The sequence below is a fragment of the Cucurbita moschata genome, unplaced genomic scaffold (assembly GCF_002738365.1).
Source record: "Cucurbita moschata cultivar Rifu unplaced genomic scaffold, Cmos_1.0 Cmo_Scf00010, whole genome shotgun sequence".
In the NCBI taxonomy this organism is placed as follows: Eukaryota; Viridiplantae; Streptophyta; class Magnoliopsida; order Cucurbitales; family Cucurbitaceae; genus Cucurbita; species Cucurbita moschata.
In genome coordinates this window covers 2,199,409-2,220,051 of record NW_019268526.1, presented here as the reverse complement: position 1 = coordinate 2,220,051, position 20,643 = coordinate 2,199,409, and the positions used below count along the sequence as shown (strand labels likewise).

Sequence of the window (20,643 nt, the reverse complement as noted above, 5' to 3'; positions counted from 1 at the left end):
AGTAATATAAGGTGTTGGAGATTAGACCGATTTTCATATAAATCTAATCTACATGAAAAATTGTAACAAAGTATGCACAAGTTCCACATGGCATCCAAGTGTCAATTGTGGAAGTGAAACATCTATTGAGACACATCAAGCAAATCACACGTACATGGTACACAATTTACACATTACGTTTATGTACTCGTACGTGGTCCATGATCTAGCTAAATCACGACACATTGTGCATCACCCGACTTTTATAATTAGTTTCAAAACTACCCTTTGTTCATGGGTACTGAGGAGGCAAATTGATATGAACAAAGACACCTCAATCATACACTATTAATGTTACTTTAAGAATAATCAACAACAGCTGAGGCTTTATTTATTCTTATATAGTTACAAATCGGATAATTAAAAACTTGATTTATGGGGTTTCCTTTATGTATTTTAAGTTATTTACTTGTTTGATTTGAAGTCATATAAAGCCATCTATATTATATTTGTATTGCGATTATATATAGTTTAGATTGTATGTTTAGAATCATTTAAGTTTGACAAGAATGATTCGAATCTCAAACAAGTCTTTTTAGTTCGAAATATTGGATCAAATGTAGTAATATGAATCTTATTTGGAGTGATTCCTTATCATAAATGTATAAGGAGACTGTATTCAATGTTTTCTCCGAGAAAGTTATCCAAATTGCCTGGATGGGTAGACTTTTTTAACGGTTTCAGACGGCCCCATTATTATTATTGTCTCTTCTTATTTATTTATTATTCTTTTGTTGTTTTTATGTGATTATTGTTATTATTATTTCTTTTTATTTATTTATTTATTATTATTTTGTTGTTTTTATTTGATTATTATTATTATTTCGATTATTAGGGTCAAAAATGTATATAGATATTTCCATTATAAGCTGAAATAAATATATTTTTGGTAACATATTATTTGGATTATAGTTGAAATAAAGATATTAATGTAATAAATTTGTTAAAAGTATTTGCGTAATCAAACAAAAATATCATTTATGTGCATGAAATCTGATAGTCAATACTACCATTTATGAACCTCCCAAATTGTTTTTTAGCTTAAAAAATCTGGAGAGGTTTAAATCAATAATAAAAAGAAAAAGCAAGAACATATCAAGTTTTATAATCATTACTACCATTTATAAATTTCTTTATTTTATCTACTTTTTCACATAAATTTTCAAAATCCACAATAATTAAAGCATGTAAGAACTTATTTGATTTGTCTTTTTGGCAAATAATTCAAATTTGACAAATTTACGGTAATATGTATATATATACTTCACGGGTTGAGTTCATGCGTAACTGAAATATTTATATTTAGGGTTTCATGGATTCTTCGTGCATATTTAATAAAAAAAATTTACATTTAGGATTTAGAGTTTAATTAATTATTCGTGAAAATTTACATTTAGGATTTAGATTTCATGAGCTATTCGTTCATATGTAATAAATAAAAATTTACATTTAGGATTTAAGGTTTAATTAGTTGTTCGCACAAAATTTACATTTAGGGGTTAGGGTTTAGAGTATAATTAGTTCTCCGTGAAAATTTTACATTTAAAGTTTAGAGTTTAGAGTTTAATGAGTTCTTTGTGAAAATTTTACATTTAAGGTTTAGGGTTTAATGTTTAATTAGTTCTTTATAAAAAAATTTACATTTAAGGTTTAGGGTTTAGAGTTTAATTAGTTATTCGTAAAAATTATACGTTTAGGGTTTAGGGTTTAGGGTTTAAAGTATAATTAGTTCTTCGTGCAAATTTTACATTTAAGATTTAGAGTTTAATTAATTATTCGTGAAAAATTTACATTTAAGATCTAGGTTTCATGAGTTCCTCGTTCATATGTAGTAAAGAAAAATTTACATCTAGGATTTAGTGTTTTAATTAGTTGATTGCGCAAAATTTACATTTAGAGTTTAGGGTTTAGAGTATAATTAGTTTTTCATGAAAATTTTACATTTAAGGTTTAGGGTTTAGAGTTTAATTAGTTCTTCATGAAAATTTTACCTTTAGAGTTTAGGATTTAAAGTTTAATTAGTTCTTCGGGAAAATTTTACATTTAGAGCTTAATTAGTTCTTCGCGAAAGTTTTATAGTTTAGGGTTGAGAGTTTAATTAGTTATTCGTGACAATTTTACATTTAGGATTTAGGATTTAGAGTTTAATTAGTTTTTCGTGAAAATTTTACATTTAGGATTTAGGGTCATTTAGGGTTTAGGGTATAATTAGTTATTCGTGAAAATTTTACATTTAGGGTTTAGGGTATAATTAGTTTTTCGTGAAAATTTTACATTTAGGGTTTAGGGTATAATTAGTTTTTCCTGAAAATTTTACATTTAAGGTTTATGGTTTAGAGTTTAATTAGTTTTTTTTTTTTTTTGTAAAAATTTTACATTTAGGGTTTAGGGTATAATTAGTCCTTCATGAAAATTTTACATTTAAGGTTTAGGGTATAATTAGTTTTTCGTGAAAATTTTACATTTAGGGTTTAGAGTTTAATTAGTAATTCGTGAAAATTTTACATTTAGGGTTTAGGGTATAATTAGTTATTCGTGAAAATTTTACATTTAGGGTTTATAGTTTAGAGTTTAATTAGTTCTTCGTGAAACTTTTACATTTAGGGTTTAGGGTATAATTGGTTCTTCGTGAAAATTTTACATTTAAAGTTTAGGATTCATAACTTAATTGGTTTTTCGTGAAAATTTTACATTTAGGATTTAGGTTTTAGAGTTTAACTAGTTCTTCGTGAAATTTTTACATTTTGGATTTAGGGTTTAATCAGTTCTTCGTGAAAATTTTATACAGAGGGTTTAGGGTTTAAAGTTTAATTAATTCTTTACCTTTAGAGTTTAGGGTTTAGGTTTAATTAATTCTTCATCAAAATTTTAGATTTAGGATTTAGGGTTTAATTAGATCTTCCAATCCAACATTCACGTTTAATGGTGTGGCGAATCGAAAAGATAAAAAAAATAAAAAGATGATTAATAGAAAGATTTGTGGATTAAGTTAAAAAAAAAATGGAAACATAGAAGATGAATGGAAAGATTTGTGGATTAAGTTCATAAAAAAATGAAAGCAAAGAAGATGAATATAAAGATTTGTGGATTAAGTTCATAAAAAAAAAATGGAAGCAAAGAAGATGATAAATAGAAAGATTTGGCGATTAAGTTCATAAAAAGTGGAAGCAACAGATTCAAATCAATCCTCCATCAATGGGAATTGGGTACGACACAAGGGGCAAGAATCGGAATTATCAAGCCACCTGAAGATGCATGATTCGTGATACACATGTCCGCACGGAGTTCTTATCACCTCGCTCCCTTCGCACTTCATCTCATCCAAACAGATACTGCAATTTCCCAAATCTTCTTCCTCCTCCTCCTCCGCCTCCACTTTCTCCATTCTATACCTCCCATTCGCCGCCGCTACTTCCTCCACAACCTCCCTCCTCTCCACCGCCGCACTCCCTCCCTGCACCACCGGCACCGCTTGCAACCTCCAAAATCTGGACTCCATGACGTTATCCACCACGGCGACGACGTGAACATTCGTATCATTGTGTTCTTCCGCCAGTTGGAGAGTGAACGACGCGATCTGTGCAGAGATGACTTCGGAAGCTACGGCGCCGATGTTGAGCGATAAAAGTATATCCGCAATGTAGATCTGTAAGAACACTGGATCGATATTCCGCGCGTTCGGAGGCAGAGGAAACAGACTGTTCCGCAGAGGAATCGGAGCAGTTTCGAGGACGATTTGGTTTAAATCGCCGGAAATCAGACGGATGTAAGAACGCATTTGAATTTCCAGAGTAGGAGGCGATTGCTCGTCGCCATCGCTGTGAAGATCGTGCTGAATCGGTGCAGAAGTCGCGGAAGACATCATGAATCGATTGCTGCAGTCGATTGCGATTTGGAGAAAGGAAAGTTGATTTAAATAAGAGGAGTTGAATTCAGATTGATTTAGGAAATTTTGAATCACTGGATTACCGATTTGAAGACGGATTAGGAAAATTCTGGATTAAAGATCTGGAGCAGATAAGGAAATTTCATCAGGTTTGAATGCTACTTCAAATTAGTTCTTATCAACCGTAAGATCATATTTTCCTAATATCTAGTTTGATTTAGATTCTTATGTCTTAATATCAAACCAGCTCTCCACCCTACTATGAATTCATAAGCTCTCCTGAATTTGCTTTGGGCTTCTCCAAACGGTCTCACCAATAGAGTTAGTATTTCTCACCTATAAACCCACGATCATTCCCTAAATTAGGCGACGTGGGACTTCCATCATCGAACAAGTATGAGAATCAAATATTATTAATAATTTATCATGAAATAAAATAAAACTTTTGAATTTAAAAATTAAAAGAAAATTTATGGAATGAGTAAAGATTCTTTAAAATTTTTAAATTCTTCGGATAAGATGGATGAGAATCAAATTGCATCAAAATGTTATTAGAATTTTATATAATTTTGTTACATTTTAGATAATGAATAAATTTTAGTAAATAAGTAATTCATTTTATTTTTATTGTGAAAATGAATTAAATATATAATTAAATAAATTATTATTGGTTTATTATAATTAAAAAAATTAATTATAATAATCTTGTAAGCTAAGATCAATTAATTAATTGAGTTTATTCAAATAAAATAAATTAAGAGATGAAATGTTATAAAAATTTTATATATAAATAATAATTTTTAAATTATCGTAAATAATTTTATTACATGTTAACTTTAGATAAATTGTCAAAATAATTTTAATTAATTAATAAATATATTATAAATAATATATCTTAAATTTTAAAATTTTGAATTTATTTAGTAGTCAATATTAATAATTATTCTCAAACAAATAATTTATAAGAAATAACATAAATAATCGTAAAAAATTATATTTAAAAAATAACTTGGAATTTAAAAAATAAATAATAGAAAATCAAGATAAATAAATAATTTGGAAAGAAATAATATAATTAGAATTAAAAAAAAAATAAAGCACAAAAGTGAGTGATTTACTTATGCAATTTAAAAAAAAAATATGCATGTATTAAATACAATATTGAAAGTTCAGAAATTACGTACGATAGAATAATTAACTCGTAGTTATAAGTATTGCAAAAGATAGATTACGAACATAATTATGGTACATTTTGATCGAATCATACATAACTCGAAAGAACTGATGTGGGCAACAATGATTGATAAGCCTCACCTAATTGAGTAATTGTGGACACATATTTTTTCGGGGTCCATACAGATTCGAATCTCCTTTCTTTTTGTGTAGGAAGCTTTTACGTTGCGAAGTTCAAAATACAGCAATTTTAGCTCAACTTTTTTTTTTTGTTAATCTCAGAAAAAAACTTATTTTTAAATTGAATTTTTGTTACGTTGGGTTTAAACTAGATACTTGGAATACTAGTTGGTTAGACAGCATGCACTTGCACTTGATTTCGGTATCCCACCATTAACGTCTCAAATTAGGGTTTTGTTATTTGTGTTGATAATGTAGTTGTAGATCCTTCAGAACTCAGGTCATCCCTCGTTGGGATGGGCCCAAGACGTTGGACATAGGGTTGCCCTCTTTTGAATTATTAGCTATTCCAAATCACGGATAGTGATGTGGACGGACACACAGACACTGAAAAGTACGATAATTTAAAAAAAAAACAATTACGTGAAGGATAATATGCTATCATGATTAGAGAACGTCATTTGCCAAAAATTAGCTGACATTCATTCTACAAGACCATAAAGTCATACCGTAGTTGGGAGAGTGACTCGGTATGCAAGCCAACTAACTAAATCCATCTGTGTAGTCCCTCGTCTCACTCAACATGATTTTATGAAACACCGCCCTGTAATAAGTAAATTAATTTAGACAATTTGATATCAATTTATAATAATTTTTACTCAATTTAATTTCAAATCAGCTAAAATATTTAAAGATCATAAAGTCACAATGAATTTGAGAGAGCGACTTAGTAAGCCGACCAATTAACTGGGTCTACTTATATGGTCTCGCGTCTCACTCAAAACATGTTTACCGAAAAGTGTCCTTAATAAGTAAATTAATTTCATTTTGAATGTTGTAATTTATTTTCAATTTTTTTACTAACAGATTATTTTTATGAAACAAATTATTAAACGCGAGAGGGACGAGACTTTCTATGATTTTCTTTTCACTCTCAAGACAATGAAGACAAATATCAATAGAAAATGAAGGCAAGGAATAAGTAGGAAAGTGGATTATTCAAGAACGGAAGTCTAGTTTCCAAATATGAGCTGACCAAACCGACTTAGGTTTCGAGCCTCAACAACAAAGGAATGGGCATTTTCAGGGACTCCTTTCAAAGATAGGGACACCCGTCGATTTGGGTTAAATAAGTCAAGTTGGCTTGATCATGATTTTGATAATATTAGAAAATCTTCAATTTTTTAAAATAATTTTTCTTTCTAGGTCATGCGAAAGGGGTCACGCTAGCGTAAACAGGTCTATGTTCCGCTTCTAAAATGATGGTGGTGGGTCTAGTTGTTTCGGGGACAAAGGTATCATCTTTCCAACAACAAACGCAAATCCCCAATACAAATTGAGAAATGCTCTGTATGGATTAAAACAATCATCAAGACCATTTCGTACGGTTTAGGGGCACTTGAGTCAGCTCCTCTTTTTGTTTTGGCTAGAAGATAATAGCGAACGAAGTAACTTTACCACGTTCTTGAAGCTAGGATTTCGACCAATTTTATAGTTCATAGATCTTCTTGGAAAATTTTCGGGATCTTGGATTTTGGACGACGATCGGGTCCACTTCGAGAATGACTTAGTGTACAATGACTTAGTCCATTCGAGATAGAATTAAAAATAACCTATATAAATCATTACCAAAATTACAATATATAAAATTATTATGATGAGTTAATAGCTTTAAAAGAAAATGGGTAACTATGAGGAGGGAATATTTTTAATTTGTCCCTAATTGAAGGGGCAATGAGTTAAGTCATTAGTTGGAGGGACCCATTTGAATAAAGACATGTCTTAGTGATATGCCCCTCAAGTCACAAACATGTTAGCTTCAAAAGTCATGTAATAATGTGACCTTCTTTGGAAGGCTTTGACTTTGACCATAAATAATGGAGCCACTAAATGTCAATTTAAGTATAGCTCAATTGACTAACATGTATATCTTCAACTATTCAGCTCAAAAGATGTTGAACTCTTAGCAAGCAAACTAATAAAACTCTCGACAATCTCTGGGTGGGGTTCAATTTTTTTTAGTTGGGTTGGATTGAGTTTTTGAAAAATCGAAAATTCAGGTCGATTCATGAGTTTGATATTTTTTTTGTCAGGTTAACCTGACCAACTTGAAAAATAGAGTTACAACCCAATTCGACCCTACCTTATTTTTAAGATTATTACAAAAAATTAAGAATATTTGACATTTGTTAGTGACACATTGTGACTTTCGAATGTTTGATATTTAAGTTTTATAATATTTTATTTATTAATGTAATACACAGTAGATAAATAAGATTTTTTAAAATAACTCTAAACAAAAAAATAAAAGAACTCCACGACCCAACTCAACCCAATTCGATTAGATTATGAACTCTATTCGAATTGCTCGAGTTACTAATCCAACCAACCTAAAGTTTTGGGTTGGGTTAAAATCTCTCTCTAACCCAACCCAATCCAAACAGTAGAAACCGTTAATCCTTTCATTTAAATATCTCTAATCTTATTTTAAATCACAAAATTTAATGAATTATAATATACATGTGGTTTTATAAATTTATTCGACAAAACTATTAAATTTGATTTTATTTTTATTTTTTTTAAATATTTGGGAGTAGAAATTCCAAGGATGATGGGCCCTATGTCGGCAAAGCCTAAACTTTGGACCCAATGGGTTTTCCATTAAAGTGGGCCCACCCCGATTTCCAAATCTAACTACGTCATTTCCGCGTTCCTTCTGCCATTAGTGGATAAAATAGTTTATTAAATCCACCATTTCAAAAAATAAAAAAAATTAAAAAAAAAAAAAACTTTTTTTTTCTAAAAATAATATATACTTTTATTATTTTAAGAATTTAAGATTTTTTTAAAGCTTGAAATCTGTCCCAATAAAAAGGGCAAAAGAAAAATTAAAAAATTTGACTAAAGCCACCTCTTCCATGTATATAAATTTGAATTTGTTTTCACACCTAATTTTATTCATTTTTTAAAAAATTTAAATTTAGACGACTTTCAAACAAAGTTACACGAATCAAAACTATGATTAATTAAAAAAAAATAAAAATTATTTTCTATACTAACAAAATGTACCTTCTTTTCAGTGACTCAATCATAGAAACTTCGTAATTATGTGTGTTTTTTCTTTGAGCAATTCTAAAATGCATGGAAGCACTCGTATTTGCTACTCTTAGAAGCAATTAGTGTTTTTCGTGGAGTAATTCTAAGTCGGGTGATGTTCTGAAAATTTGTCTAGGATGCATGAAAGTACGCATGTTGATTTGTGGAAATAGTCTTTACTATGTGAGGAGTAAGTAACGTGACAATGTCGGTAGAAAAATGTCAGAGCCATTAAGTGTTAATTTCAGATTTAGAATCCTTTGAAATGTGAATCATGGATATGGGTTGTTACCATTTATGTCTAAATTTTGTTAGGTAAAAATTAACAATAAAGTTTCATCCAATAAGAAAATGTAACTTTTAATTTTCTAACGACAAAGAATCAGCCGCACGTGCTAAACTTTGTCTCACTCTGACAAGGAATCTAAGAGTGATACGTGTGCACGTGGCGCGTCGCTGCAATCGCTTACAGCGTGTACAAGCCGCACGACGATCAAACTCGCAACTAAACTAACTGCCGTTTATTTATTTATTTAATTTATTATTACGCTTTTTTTTTATAAACAACAAAACAAACCGCCGTTTATCTTTAAATAGACGGAAACTAATTTCCGTTTAATGCATACAGGGAATATTATGGTCCACGCCTCACGCGCCTCCCATGACCATGAATTTGCCACCACAGTGCACCGTCCACCTGGCATTTAGGTGGGCCCCGGGCTTGCTGATTTTTCCATTTTTCCTATAGCACACATTGACACTTGTATGAAACCTGTTCCAATAGTTTTATATACATTATTAATTATTGTATTATTCAAATAATTAATTAGTGCTAGTAAATATTAAGAGTTAAGTAGGTTAGAATCGTAACTGTCCAAACACACCACTAACAAATATTGTCTGTTTTGGCTCATTATGTATCAATGTCAATCTCACAGTTTTAAAACTCAATCTCACATCGGTTGGAGAGGAGAACAAAACATTTCTTATAAGAATGTGAAAACATCTCCCCAACATATATGTTTTAAAACCATGAGGTTGATGACGATAGATAACGGGTCAAAGTGGACAATTTGCATCAAAGTCGGGGAGGATTGTGGATCCCACCTCAGTTGGAGAGGAGAACGAAATATCCCTTGTAAGGGTATGGAAACCTTTCCTTAAACCGTACGCCAACCCCCAAGGCGGTGGATTGTGAAATCCCACCTCGGTAGGAGAGGAAAACAAAACATTTCTTATAAGGGTATGAAAATGGAAACCTCTCCTTAAACCGTACATTGGCTCCCAAGGCGGTGGATTGTGAAATCTCACCTCGGTAGGAGAGGAAAACAAAACATTTCTTATAAGAATATGAAACCTCTCCTTAAACCGTACAATGGCTCCCAAGGCGGTGGATTATGAGATCTCACATCAGTAGGAGAGGCATTTCTGGGCTAAAGATGACATAAGTGGGAGAGGAGAACAAAACATTTCTTATAAAGGTATGAAAACCCCTCTTTATAACCGTAATACTGACGACGATACGTAATGGGTCAAAGCGGACATCAGTAGGAGAGGAGAACAAAACATTTTTTTATAAGGGTATGAAAACCTCTCCTTAAAACCGTAAGACTGACGACGATACATAATGGGCCAAATTGGACAATACGTGATAGCGGTGGGCTTGAAAAAAATATTATTGGATTTATTATTATTTTTTAAATGCCACAAAGTCTAAGTTGGACCATTCATAAATGTTGACGTGTCACTATAATAAGACTAGAAATATTTTTAAAAAAAATTGAGATAAAATTTGAACCAATCATATGGATACACAAATCATCATATTATATATATATATATAAACATTACAAACAAATCTCAATTTTAATTACACGTCACTCCACTGATTAATCCCATGGAAAATTCTGGGAAATTACATAAATATTTAAAAAGAAAAAGAAAAAAAAAACTATTTTCTTTTTCGTAGATCAAGTTTTTGTTTCTATCCGCCAGTCAACTGAAAGCTTCAAGGGGTGGGGATGATGTACGACAGGCATTTCCGATGATTACCACCGGCGGACTCCACCGGAGAGTTCTCCGATGACGGCGACGAGCCACTCGATGCATCCGAATCCGTGCTTCTTGAGCCTGCGCATAAAGCTACGTTCGCCGGTGGCTGGCGGGGTGAGCATCGGCTGCAGGTAGGCCAAGGCGGCGTGTTTGACGAGTGGGTTTTTGATGGGGAGTTCGTCCCAGGCGGGGCATTGGAGAGGGTAGGCGGCGGAGGTAGGCGGCGAGGGGGTATCCGGCAGGAGGTCCTTGAGGCTGGTGTAGGATTGAAGAGGGGTCATTTCGATGTCGGAAAATTCTAATTCCGATGAGCTGAGAAGTCGATCGGAGGAGAGGAAAGTGGGAGAGGATTCTTCCATGGCGGAGAGATGAGGAGAGAGAAACTGAATTTTAGTTTTAAGATTTGGAGAGAGAGAGAGAGAGAGATTTTGGGGACTGTTTTGGTTGCAGAGTGGTGGGAGAAGTTGTGGTGTGAGGAGTGAGGGGATTTTGATGGAGTTTTGGAGAGTGAAACCACGCGCTTTAAGGAGCGTAGGAGTTGATTAATTACATAGGATACTCCACGTTGTCATTAGCTTGGGTTGGATTGAATTGTGCCTAATACACTCTTATGCACTCTGTGTCACAATCGCACTCTTACGGAACGTTTGTAAGCGATTTTACGTCACTCATCTTCACCATCGAGCGAGTCGGCCAACTCGAAATTGTGTCGCCTTTGGCCTGACGACGTACACCCAAGCCTCTAACCCCACTTTGAAAAAATGATTTTAGAAAACGGAGGCGTTATAGGACTATAAGCAAAGAAAGAAACATCACTGCTTAAATAGCATGTAACTCAGGGTAGAAATAATTGACGACTAGTTGCTTCCCTTTATAGTACATTTTGAGGCATTTCAGGTCTATTAGGTGTAAACATGATTTTGTTGAAGCGTCGTACACTTAGAAAGTATAATGTGTAAACTATACATCATGAAAGCAGTAAAAGAAAGCAATAAGGTGATACAAAACAAGGGTTTTGGCATTCAACGAACATGCAGCCATGGACAACACACTTTGGAAAAGCATGACCGCGACACCATGCACCACTCCCTACCTTACTCCATTTCTCCCACGGCCAGAATTAGCTCTCAAGTGCAAAGGTGGGAGTTCGACTGCAAGACCCACACGTCGAGCCAAAAATTTTCATCCTACCATGTCAAAACATTATTATTAATCTAATCAAAATGCACGTTAGTATGAAAAAATCTATCTAGTTAAAATAGAAATTTTAAAAGTTTAAGGACTAAATTATTAACTTAATCTAAATTTCTCGAATATTTCATCCACATTACTACCTATCGAACCCTCATTAAACACGGAGTTAATCTAAATATTAACACGTGTCATGTTGGGTGAGCCTATATGGACAAAAGAATTAAAATGGGTTGGTAAGACCATAGTGTTAAATTTATATGGGAGTGGTTGGCTAAGCTTTAATGTTGCTTACTCTAATTTATAAATGCATTATTATTTCCAATATCTTAATGTAAAAAGCTTGATATTTAATACGTGTTTAGATAAGAAGTTGTCCAATATAGCATTGATGTAAAGATTATAATAAAATTTAACTATATGTTTAAAATAAATACTATATAAAGTTGGTGGTTTATTTTCGTATAATTTTAAATACGACACAATTATATATTTTTTAATAAGAACATACCCAGATTAAATTGAGTTGGGGTGATAAAATCTTTTACACTAACTTAAATTTTCGAGTTGGTTGGGTTGGTGACTTGAGCAACTCAAATAGAGTTTACAACCTAACTCAACTCTCTATTTTCGACTTGAGTTAGAGAGTTAGGTTGGGTTCAGTTGTCGGGTTGTTCTTTTTTTTTTTTTTAACTATTAAAAAAAGCATATTTATCCATCATAATCTGAAGTATCAAATATTTACTAGTCACAAAACATGACTAATATCGATTACAAACGTCAAATATTTTATTTTATCTTCGTGGTAACATTAAAAGTAAAATTGAATATTGTTGGATAGTAACTCTATTTTTGGGTTGGTCGTGTCCACCCCACCAAAAAATAATTAACTAGTGAACCGATTCGAATTTTTAATTTTCCAAAAAATTCAACCCAATTCAAATCGAATTTTTTTTAACCGGACCCAATCTTTTATGGTTTAGATTGAGCAGTTCGAATTGGTCGATTATCGAATCATATGAACATTTCTATTTTATATTTGTTATTATCTAAGTTGAAAATGAATTTTTTTTTTAATGGATTTGAATTTGACATTTAATTAAATATAATTTTTGTAACATAAGATTATTATGATTGTGATCAAGGTTTCTCCGACAAATAGTTTGTGGACAAGTGTTTGAACCGATTTTCTTTTATTATTATTTATATATATATATATATATATATATATATATATATATATATATATATATATATATATTTTGGAAAGATCGAGGAAGGAATTTGAAAGAGATACTTAAATAATTAAAGGTTTTACTTGCGAAAAATATATTAATAAACACGTGTATATTTGTAATTTGGAGATAGATAAAGTACTTAAAAATCCTTGGATTATCATTTTACACGTTTTGAAAGTGATTGAAATAAAAATTAATTATTTTTCTTTTGTTTTGATTTTTAAGATTGACCTTATATACATTATTTCTAAGCTTTGATTTTTCTTTTGTACCGAGTGTTAAAATGGGTCAAAGAATCAGACTAATATGAACCACAGGTATACATGGTCTGGTTTGGGTTGGGTTGAGGATTATTTTTTACCAAACCCAAAAATTTGAGTTGGTTGGATCAGTAACTCAACTCAATCCGAAATTTTTGGGTTGGTTGTCGAGTTGTCAATTTTTTTTAAGTTTTATTAATCCACAATTTATAATTATTCGGATAGAATCTCAGATAAAATATATTAAAAGTTCACAAACAAACACAAATCTATAATTATCCACGTAAAAAAATCAATAAAAAAACAACAAAAAATTGTAACATATTAACATAGTTCAATATTGTTATAAAACTAAATACAGCTAAATGTTGAAGCAAGAAAAATATAAGGATAGATCATCCAATTAAATAAACAATAAAAATGGTTAGTTTAAAGGTGTGGTACTGTGGCATAGGATTATCAAATTAAATAAACAATAAAAATGATTAGTCGAAAGATGTGGTATTTGGGTGTGGGTGTCCTAAGAGAGGCCGAGATACAACTCTGGCAAACCTATTAATATGGAAAGATTCTTAATATAATTTATATATTTTTATTTGACTCGAGTCAACCCGAAGATTTCATCGACAAACCCAAAATCGAACCTATTCAGTTCGGGTTCAGAAAAACAAACCCAACCTTACTCGAAATGTTAATCAACCCAACTCATCCCTTATAGTAAGTTGGGTTGGTCCAAGTTGAATGTACACCCCTAATGAACTACTCAACTCATTCCAAAAAAATTTGATGTGTAAATTTTCTCTTCCGATTTGGGTCGAGTCAAGTTTTTGGAAATTTGAAAAAAATCATTAAAAAAACCTCCAAAAATTTGAGTCGCGAGTTGCTAATTCAAAAAAATAAGGTTACAACTCACGCTACTTCTAAGATTATTCAAAGATAAAAAATATTTGACATTACAAATATTAGTAATAAATTTTGATTTACGAACGTTTTGACGTTTGAATTGAAATTTTATTTATTAATGTAATATATAAGTATGATTTTTTAAATAATTAAAAAAAAAACAAAAACAAAACCTGACAACTCAACCCAACTCAACCAGCCACACTGCTGCTACTCGTAATTTAAGAAGAAGGTCCACACTCGAGGAGCTCCCGATGTTAGAGACGGGAGCCCCGGGTTTGGTCCTGAGGGCTCTTGCTGCGAATCCCGATGAATTACAAAGACGATATAGTTTTAATTAAATAAGAAAACTTATAGTACATCACAGTATTCCTTATTGCTGCTAAATCTATAGCAAGAACAACTCTTCTCTATCCTTCTTCATAAAAAGCCTATAGTCCTATTCATCAATGGAAAAACAATAGGACCAAAATCACAAAAAAACTAAAAACGACACGAAAACGTTCTCGTCGACTCTATCCAATCCATATCACTTCTGTAATGCAAACCGTCGCGCTCCAAAATGGATCGATATAACGAATCCAGACAGAATGAGTACTCGAAAAAAGGGAAAGGATTGGGAAGAACACTACAAGGACACCACACTATCTCAACATATCCCACCACTGTACAACATTGCCCCACTTCACTTCACTTCACTTCACTTCAGCTGCTTCATTCCTAGTGCTGTCTCAACCTGTGTAAACCTTAAAGGATGTGCAATTTTTTATCTTCAATCACGAGAGCGACACACAGACAACGCACAAAACGACCGTTGGTTTCGAGACGCTTTGAAGCGTATATTTGAGTGATAAACATCATCATCATCCTATACTTGATATTTTGATAGTTTCTCCTTCACAGATGGTTCTAGAGAAGAAATACACTGCTCCCACCCACCATTTCTCAGCATCTGCCAAATCGACATTCATACGAACATACATAAACGAACTCGACCAGTTTATAACGTACTCCAGAATTTGAACTTTCGTTCGATACCAACGATTTAAACAATATTTGCCTTAGAATTGGTTTAGTTACCAACCTGTTTATAGCCTTGCAGAACTTGGCATACTTCATTATGAAGATCTTGACTCCTTATTTCCTGCAGGTAATAAGCTCAGCTTAGGAAGAAAAGATCGAGCGATGTCGATAGCGATAAACAAAGTTTCGATGCTTACATGCCAACTCGCAATGGCTTTGCACATGAAAGCAAGTGAACTTAGAGCTCCTGATGGATTTGATTTAGCCTGAAAGTAACAAAGGCATAATGATTATTAATCGGAAAGATATATACTACTTGCGACGAACTCGAGAGCCTTACCAGAGCACAAAGACCTCGGAAAGCATCCTCCTTTTCTACGTCATCACGTATCCTGCCAATATGATGAAAATCTTAAGCCAGCATCTCGTAAATTTTAACTTTCAGTAACGATTGTGGTTTCGTGTCTTGGGTGTAACTATATCCTTTTAAAACGACATCGATATCGTAGAGAACCTTACATGGATAAAGCAGTGCACCATGGTTGCATGAAATGTTCCATATGTGGTGACACTAGCTGAGGGCAAACCCATGCAATCCTTCCAAGAGTAATTGCACTATTTTCTACTAGAGATTTATTTAGCTCCTGCATAGCACAAAGAAATGAAACTAAACAATGATGATCCTGTTAAATACACACACACACACATTCAGTGCCATATTCCATCGAACAAGAGGCTTATCAGTGCCATAATACATAAATAATGAGACATGTTACTATGTGCGTGTAAAAGAAAAGGACCGTCACCTGTGCGTGTTGAAGAATCGGGACCAAGCTTGAAATCACGGTCATAACGACGGGAGAAATGTCTTGGTGTACCTAAATCAATAACAGTTTCAAATAATGTAAAATAACTGCTTGAAAATTCATTTGCCACGAAAAAGATTAATGTTGTTCATGCCTGAATCACCATAACGAGTTCCTTCTTTTAGTATAACGAGTTCTTTCTTTTACCATCGGATGCATTACATAAAGTTACTTGCATGTATAAATATAACAACTCAAACCCACCGCTAGTAGATATTGTCCTCTTTGGGCTTTCTTTTCTAGGCTTCCCCTCGAGGTTTTAAAACGTGTCTGCTAGGGAGAGGTTTCCACACTCTTGTAAAGAATGCATTGTTTCCCTCTCCAACCGACGTGGGATCCCACAATCCAACTCAGAGGCCAGCGTCCTCGCTGGCACATCACCTGGTGACTGGCTTTGATACCATTTGTAACAACCCAAGCCCACCGCCCACCGCCCACTACTGGCAGACATTGTCCTCTTTGGACTTTACCTTCTAAGCTTCCCCTCAAGGTTTTAAAATGCGTCTACTAGGGTGAGGTTTCCACACCCTTGTAAAGAATGCTTCGTTCCCCTCTCCAACCAATGTGGGATCCCACAGTCCATCCCGGGGGCCAACGTCCTCGCTGGCACATCGCCCGGTGACTAGCTTTGATACCATTTGTAACAGCCCAAGCCCGCCGCCCGCTGCCCACCGCTGGCAGACATTGTCCTCTTTGGGCTTTCCCTTCTAGGCTTCCCCTCAAGGTTTTGAAACAAATCTGCTAGGAATAGGTTTCCACATCCTTGTAAGGAATCCCCCCTCCAACCAATGTGGAATCCTACAATCCACCCCCCTTGGGAGCCCAGCGTCCTCGTTGGCACATCGCCCAGTGACTGCCTCTGATACAATTTGTAACAGCCCAAGCCCACCACTAGCAGATATTGTCCTCTTTGGGCTTTCCGTTCTAAGCTTCCCCTCAAGGTTTTAAAACGCATCTACTAGATAGGTTTTCACACCCTTGTAAGGAATGCTTTGTTCCCCTCTCCAACCGACTAGGGATCCCACAACAAACTATTTTCCTTTCAAAAAGATCCCTACCCTTTTCCACACATGATCTTTATCCAATGCCAAACATAGACTTGAATAGTCACAACAAGAAGGATGTGTGAAGACATATACCCATACAAGCTCAATATCCGGTACTATGCATATCAAAGTCTACACATACCTTAACAGCTAATTCTCCAATTGCCCAACAGGCATTGTTTGCCACAGAAACAATGTCCCTCAGCTTAGGAGTATCCTGTGCAGTCAAAGTATAAGACGAATAAAACAACTTCAAATCAGAAACGAAAACCATAAATCGTTTTACTTACCAGTTGCTTCGCTGCAGCGGTTAGAAATTCCGACAAACGTGGTTGCAAATGAACATGGCATACCTTAACCACAAAAGTATAAATAAGCCATGAACACAACAGAAGATTAATAAAATTCCAACAACGGAAGAAGGAGCAACTTTTTCAATCCAAATGCTTACCCTTCCAAGATCCCCAAGCAGTGCAAAGGCACTCTGTCGGACATCAGAAGCTTCATCCATGCAACATTGCAGGAGCAAGTCCCTCAGGTTGCTTTGAGAAACCTGATGGAAATTCCATGAAACGCAACACGCAAGCAAGTTCAGAATATATTGTCATAGTTCGATTTAATTAAAGGCAACTGGTTCGTTTCGAATTTAATTACCAAACTTTCTATCCCACTGCCAAGACCCTCCGCAAGTCCTGAAAGAAGATCAAGACAGCATACAATGAACTCTTTATCGTACTGAACCCCGGCAGAAACGGGATCGACCTGCAATAGAAAATCAAGTCGACATCTTAAGAAGATGAATCAAATAAGTATAGAATTGCGGTTAGCAGTGATAAATGCTATAGTTAAAACGTAACCGCGCATATCATCAAGGACCAACCAGCCTAAGACACTTAGTACAAACACGGGAGTGAACATATTGCACACTCAGTTCAGAGAGAAGAAAAATAAATCAAGATCAAGACATGCTTACTGCACTTCTCAAGCTACTGAGGACCTTCTTTGCATTATTTTAAAAGAGGTGAAGAGGATAACATGGTCGATTAATAAAGAAGCTAAGCACAAGTATGAGATAAAGCTTAAGCACCTTCATTATATTATATCATAAAGAAGCACAGAGAAACGAAGAGAAACGAAGAGCAAACGAAAGCTGTCATTAAGGGGAGTTAAATAAGTATTGATTGAAATTCAATAATCAGGCAAACCTTTGCCATTTGTTGGGTCTGAACAATGCTTATGCATCTCTGATACACAGGCTGAGCAAATTGGGCAAATCCAGTCCCCAAAGCCTAGAAAAAGGAAACGAAATTAAAGAAGATCTTTGGTAATATAATTAGGTACTGCACAGCTTTACCAACTGTTCTGAATAGCGTTTCAATAATTTGTCAAATGAGAATTGTGGGTGTAACGGGCCAAAGTAGCCCAAACCCACCGCTAGAAGATATTGTCTACTTTGGCCCGTTACGATCGTCATCAATCTCACGGTTTTAATACACGTCTACTAGGGAGAGGTTTCCACACCCTCATGAGGATTGTTTCGTTCTCTTCTCCAACCGATGTGGGATACAATCCATCCCCTTCGGGGCCTAGCATCCTCACTGGCACACCGCCCAATGTCTAGCTTTGATACCATTTGTAACAGCCTAAACTTACCGCTAGCAAATATTGTCCACTTTGGCCCGCTGCATATCGCCGTTAGTCTCACGGTTTTAAAACGCGTCTACTAGGGAAAGGTTTCCACACCCTTATAAGGAATGCTTCGTTCCCCTCTCCAACCAATGTGGGATCTCACAATCCACCCCCCTTCAAGGCCCAGCATCCTCGCTGGCACACTACCCAGTGTTTGGCTCTGATACCATTTGTAACAGCCCAAACCCACTACTAGCAAATATTGTCCACTTTGGCCTATTACGTATCACCGTCAGCCTCACGGTTTTAGAGCGCGTCTACTAGGGAGAAGTTTCCCCTCTCCAACCGATGTGGGATCTCACAGTGGGAAATACAAACAAATGTAAGTACTCATAAAAAACAACGAGCCAATCAACCAAAAACACAGATAGAGACCTGTGCTATAGACGTGAAGCACTCCAACAGCGGAAAAAGATCTTTATCTGAGTTCGAAAGTTGCTGCCATTTGGCAATTAATGGAGGCATGAGAATATCAAGATAAACAGGCTGCAATCATGACAAATCAAACGAAATCAGTTTTTGAAGTACTAAATGCAGAATATCAAAACTGTACACTCAACAAGTTGCTGACCTACAAATGCATCAAAATTAATGTGTTACCTGATTCAGCTCCCCTCCAACAGCATCTGCTAAGGTTCCAATAGCATCATACACTATCCGTAGATTCCGTCTCTGGATAACACATATACAAGTCAATTACATACAAGCTCGAAGAGAAGAAAGCCTTCAATCCAGAAAGAAACAGAGCATCATACTATTCTTAGGATACCTGATACTTCCCAAAAGCACATATTAGGTGATGTAATATATTTTTCAAATGAGGCGCCAACTCCTCTGCAGCTTCCTGCAAGTTACTAAACCCCCATCATGAACTATACAGGGATAATTCATTAGCAGGTAAAATGAAGTTTCAATAAAAGAACCTCCTCCAGCGTTGCAAAAGCAGAACAAGCAGCTTCTTGCACCCTCTTGTTATTGTCTAATAATCTTCGTAGAAGTCCCATGAGAACTTTATCAAATTGTTCGTAACCTTGCTGTGTTCCAATGCCCTAAGATGGGGGAAAAAGTGAAATATGATACAAATCATTGTTCATATACTCGGGCCTTAATTTTGTCAATTCTTGTATACTATAACAGCAGAATTCCACAGCCACACAAGTCTTCTCTAAGCATTCTAAATATTTCAACTTTGATCCCCAAAAATATCACTGAAAGTTTTCTATTTTGACATGGAATAAGCAAACAACACGATTAATATTACAACAATTTAGAAAAATAAGTATAGTAGTGTTACGACCCAAGCCCACCGCTAGCAGATATTGTCCTTTTGGGCTTTCCCTTTCGGGCTTACCCTCAAGGTTTTTAAAACGCATTTGCTAGGGAGAGGTTTCCACACCCTTATAAAGGGTGTTTCATTCTCCTCCCCAACCGATGTGGGATATCACAATCCACCCCCCTTCAAGGCCTAACGTCCTTGCTGGCACTCGTTACTTTCTCCAATCGATGTGGGACCTCCACCAAATCCACCCCCCTTCGAATCCCAACGTCCTTCCTGGCACATCGCCTCGTGTCTACCCCCTTCGGGGAACAGCCTCCTCGCTAGCACATCGTCTAGTGTCTGGCTCTGATATCATTTGTAACGGCACAAGCCCACCACTAGCAGATATTGTCCTTTTTGGACTTACCCTTAAGGTTTTTAAAACGCGTCCGTTAGGGAGAGGAGAGGTTTCCACACCATTATAAAGGGTGTTTCGTTCTCCTCCCCAACCGATGTGGGATATCACAAGTAGTTTGAAAAAAATTTACATAAATATTGAAAATAAAATAAACTAAACACTCATGAACACATACCTGAACAATGAACTTGCTGAAACGAGAAAGTGTCCAACAAGATATGCTCCTTATTAAAGGAAATTTGTCGTCTAAAAGAGGAATGAGAAATGTGATAATCTGCAAAAAAAAAAAAAAAAAAAAAAAAAAAAAAAAAAAAAAAAAAAAAAA

General features: G+C 34.7%; 2 protein-coding genes across 2 annotated transcripts in view; both read right to left on the bottom strand.

Annotated features, from left to right (window-relative positions):
* Window positions 1-3,220: 3,220 nt before the first annotated feature.
* Window positions 3,221-3,901, bottom strand: LOC111448613 (RING-H2 finger protein ATL16-like). The gene has a single exon (XM_023088295.1). It carries the CDS (start codon window positions 3,899-3,901, stop codon window positions 3,221-3,223), a length of 681 nt encoding a protein of 226 aa, XP_022944063.1.
* A 10,427-nt stretch (window positions 3,902-14,328) lies between these two features.
* LOC111448889 (transportin-1-like) overlaps window positions 14,329-20,643 on the bottom strand; it is an 11,886-nt gene continuing 5,571 nt past the window's right edge. The window contains exons 14-29 of the mRNA XM_023088669.1: window positions 20,494-20,592; window positions 19,566-19,691; window positions 19,412-19,486; window positions 19,243-19,314; window positions 19,018-19,128; window positions 18,159-18,242; window positions 17,608-17,715; window positions 17,405-17,506; window positions 17,244-17,306; window positions 17,096-17,170; window positions 15,848-15,919; window positions 15,561-15,685; window positions 15,382-15,433; window positions 15,239-15,307; window positions 15,103-15,162; window positions 14,329-14,970 (exon numbers count right to left, since the gene is read on the bottom strand). Of these exons, the coding sequence (XP_022944437.1) occupies window positions 14,887-14,970; window positions 15,103-15,162; window positions 15,239-15,307; window positions 15,382-15,433; window positions 15,561-15,685; window positions 15,848-15,919; window positions 17,096-17,170; window positions 17,244-17,306; window positions 17,405-17,506; window positions 17,608-17,715; window positions 18,159-18,242; window positions 19,018-19,128; window positions 19,243-19,314; window positions 19,412-19,486; window positions 19,566-19,691; window positions 20,494-20,592 (1,377 nt within the window). The 3' untranslated portion in view covers window positions 14,329-14,886. The remainder of the gene's footprint in view (window positions 14,971-15,102; window positions 15,163-15,238; window positions 15,308-15,381; window positions 15,434-15,560; window positions 15,686-15,847; window positions 15,920-17,095; window positions 17,171-17,243; window positions 17,307-17,404; window positions 17,507-17,607; window positions 17,716-18,158; window positions 18,243-19,017; window positions 19,129-19,242; window positions 19,315-19,411; window positions 19,487-19,565; window positions 19,692-20,493; window positions 20,593-20,643) is intronic.

Bases quoted from the DNA above. Each gene is read 5' to 3' on its own strand.
- LOC111448613 (XM_023088295.1), bottom strand. From the start codon at position 3,901: ATGTCTTCCGCGACTTCTGCACCGATTCAGCACGATCTTCACAGCGAT.